Raw genomic sequence first — 2,270 nt, forward strand, 5'->3', positions numbered from 1 at the left:
CTGCCATAATATTGATAAATTCTCACTGGAAACTAATGAAACAGGTTTAAGTGAGAATGTTACCTACTCACATCAATTCCCTTACATTGTTTACCTTGTTTGAATAATAATTTCCTTTTTAATTACATCCTATTTTTATTTTACTATTTTGATGTGTAATTTGGTAAAGGTATCAAATAATATCTAAAAATTCCATTTTATTCATTTAAAAAATAAAGAGAATGGTAGATGACAACCAAGTGAAAAATCAGATTCATGACTGAGAATAACTATTTTCTCTCCAAATTTGGTTTGCTTTTTATAACCCTTATTTATTTTCTCCTTTGCAGATGAAACATTTCTAACCCGAGATTTCTACACAATGACTAAAAAATAAAAATGCATCAAAATAGCAGCGTAACTGAGTTTGTATTACTTGGTTTGACACAGGATCCCATAAAACAAAAAATGGTCTTTTCAATCTTCTTAATTTTCTATGTAGGAACCGTGGTGGGGAATGTGATCATTATGGTGACTATCAAGTTCAGCCAGACACTTGGCACCCCCATGTATTTCTTCTTATTTTATTTGTCCTTTGTTGATTCCTGTTTTTCAACTTCAACAGCACCTAGATTGATAGCAGATGTTCTCTCTAAAAAGAAAATAATATCCTACAATGAATGTATGACACAAGTCTTCGCACTGCATTTATTTGGCTGCATGGAGATCTTTGTCCTCATTTTCATGGCCGTTGATCGCTATGTGGCCATCTGCAAGCCTTTGCATTATGCAACCATCATGAGCAAGCAAGTCTGCATCATCTTAATTGTTCTTGCTTGGATAGGGTCTTTCATACACAGTATAGCTCAGATTATTCTGGCCTTAAGGTTACCCTTCTGTGGACCCAATTTGATTGATCATTATTGCTGTGATTTGCAGCCATTGTTGAAACTTGCCTGCATGGACACATACGTGATCAACCTGCAGCTGGTGTCTAACAGTGGGGCACTTTGTTTAAGCAGTTTTCTATTTTTGTTGATTTCATACTTTGTCATCTTGTACTCATTGAGAAACCACAGTGCAGAAGGGAGGAAAAAAGCTCTCTCCACTTGTACTTCTCACATCATAGTAGTCATCTTATCCTTTGGGCCATGTGTATTCATATATACACGTCCCCCAACCACGTTCCCCATGGACAAGATGGTGGCAGTGTTTTATACCATTGGAACCCCCTTTTTAAATCCACTCATTTATACACTGAGAAATGCCGAAGTAAAAAATGCCATGAAAAAGTTGTGGCATATTCAGATTACTTAGAAAAAGACAGGATGAATTGAGGGTCTGGCCTGATTAATTTTTGGCTCTTGATTTTTGTTGGGAAATGCCAATATCAAATATGATAATGTCTAAATATCATGGAAATAACATTATTGTTCTATATAAGTTTGTAGGCTCTTGTTTTGTTTTTGTTTTTGTTTATGCTTTTGTTTTTCCCTCCTAGTTTACAGGCACAGTGAATGTCCAGGTATTGTCTTTTGTGTCAAAGCTGGGTAGAGTGTAAGTCATATCAGATAATTTTGAAACAACGGTCTTTTTACTTCTGCATAGCTTCTTTTCTAGCCATGTTATACCTGAAGTATAAACCCAACTACCGATATGCACTCTAATCTAACATTTACGATTTCCTCACCTTTTCTTGGTGCTTCTTACCATAATCTGGTAGCTTTCCTGAAGTTTTTAGGATGACTCCTTCTGAGAGCTCAATTTTGGCATCGCTGACTGTCAAATACAACTCACAACTCTGTCAACACTCTGGCTTGATAAGAAGAAAGACATTAACAAATGCAACTATGTCAGCTTGTGAGTGTCCATAAATAAAGGTCAGCCAGCTCTCTATGATATTGAATTCCTCCTTAAATCCTCAATAAAGAATTGAACTTCTTTCTCAATAGTCTTGGGGCAAAGAAACTAACTCCATATATAAGAACTGCTCGTTTCCTTTTAGTAGTGGTTTGTATTTGAAAGTTTCTTATTTTTGAGTAATTTTTTTGTGTAATGATATTCCAATATAGTATTTATTTCTTCAGCTATTATGATAACCTACACATTACTCGTTAGATTTTTCTTTCTTCTTTACATATAGTAAGCGCTTATATGTGTGGGGCTAAAATATGATATTTTTTTGTGAGAATATATTTAAAGATTAAATCAGGGTTATTAGCATACACATCTTACCTTTTTTTTTTTTTTTTTTTTTTTGGGGGGGTTTTGCCTTAAGGGCCAATGGGCCG

At 34.8% G+C, this 2,270-nt stretch overlaps 1 protein-coding gene across 1 annotated transcript; it reads left to right on the forward strand.

Annotated features, from left to right (window-relative positions):
* Positions 1–378: 378 nt before the first annotated feature.
* Positions 379–1,296, forward strand: LOC102469538 (olfactory receptor 4C11-like). The gene has a single exon (XM_006147721.1). The coding sequence runs from the start codon at positions 379–381 to the stop codon at positions 1,294–1,296; it is 918 nt and encodes a 305-aa protein (XP_006147783.1).
* The last annotated feature ends 974 nt before the right edge of the window (positions 1,297–2,270 follow it).

This window comes from Tupaia chinensis, unplaced genomic scaffold (assembly GCF_000334495.1).
Source record: "Tupaia chinensis unplaced genomic scaffold, TupChi_1.0 Scaffold000220_1, whole genome shotgun sequence".
Taxonomy (NCBI): domain Eukaryota; kingdom Metazoa; phylum Chordata; class Mammalia; order Scandentia; family Tupaiidae; genus Tupaia; species Tupaia belangeri.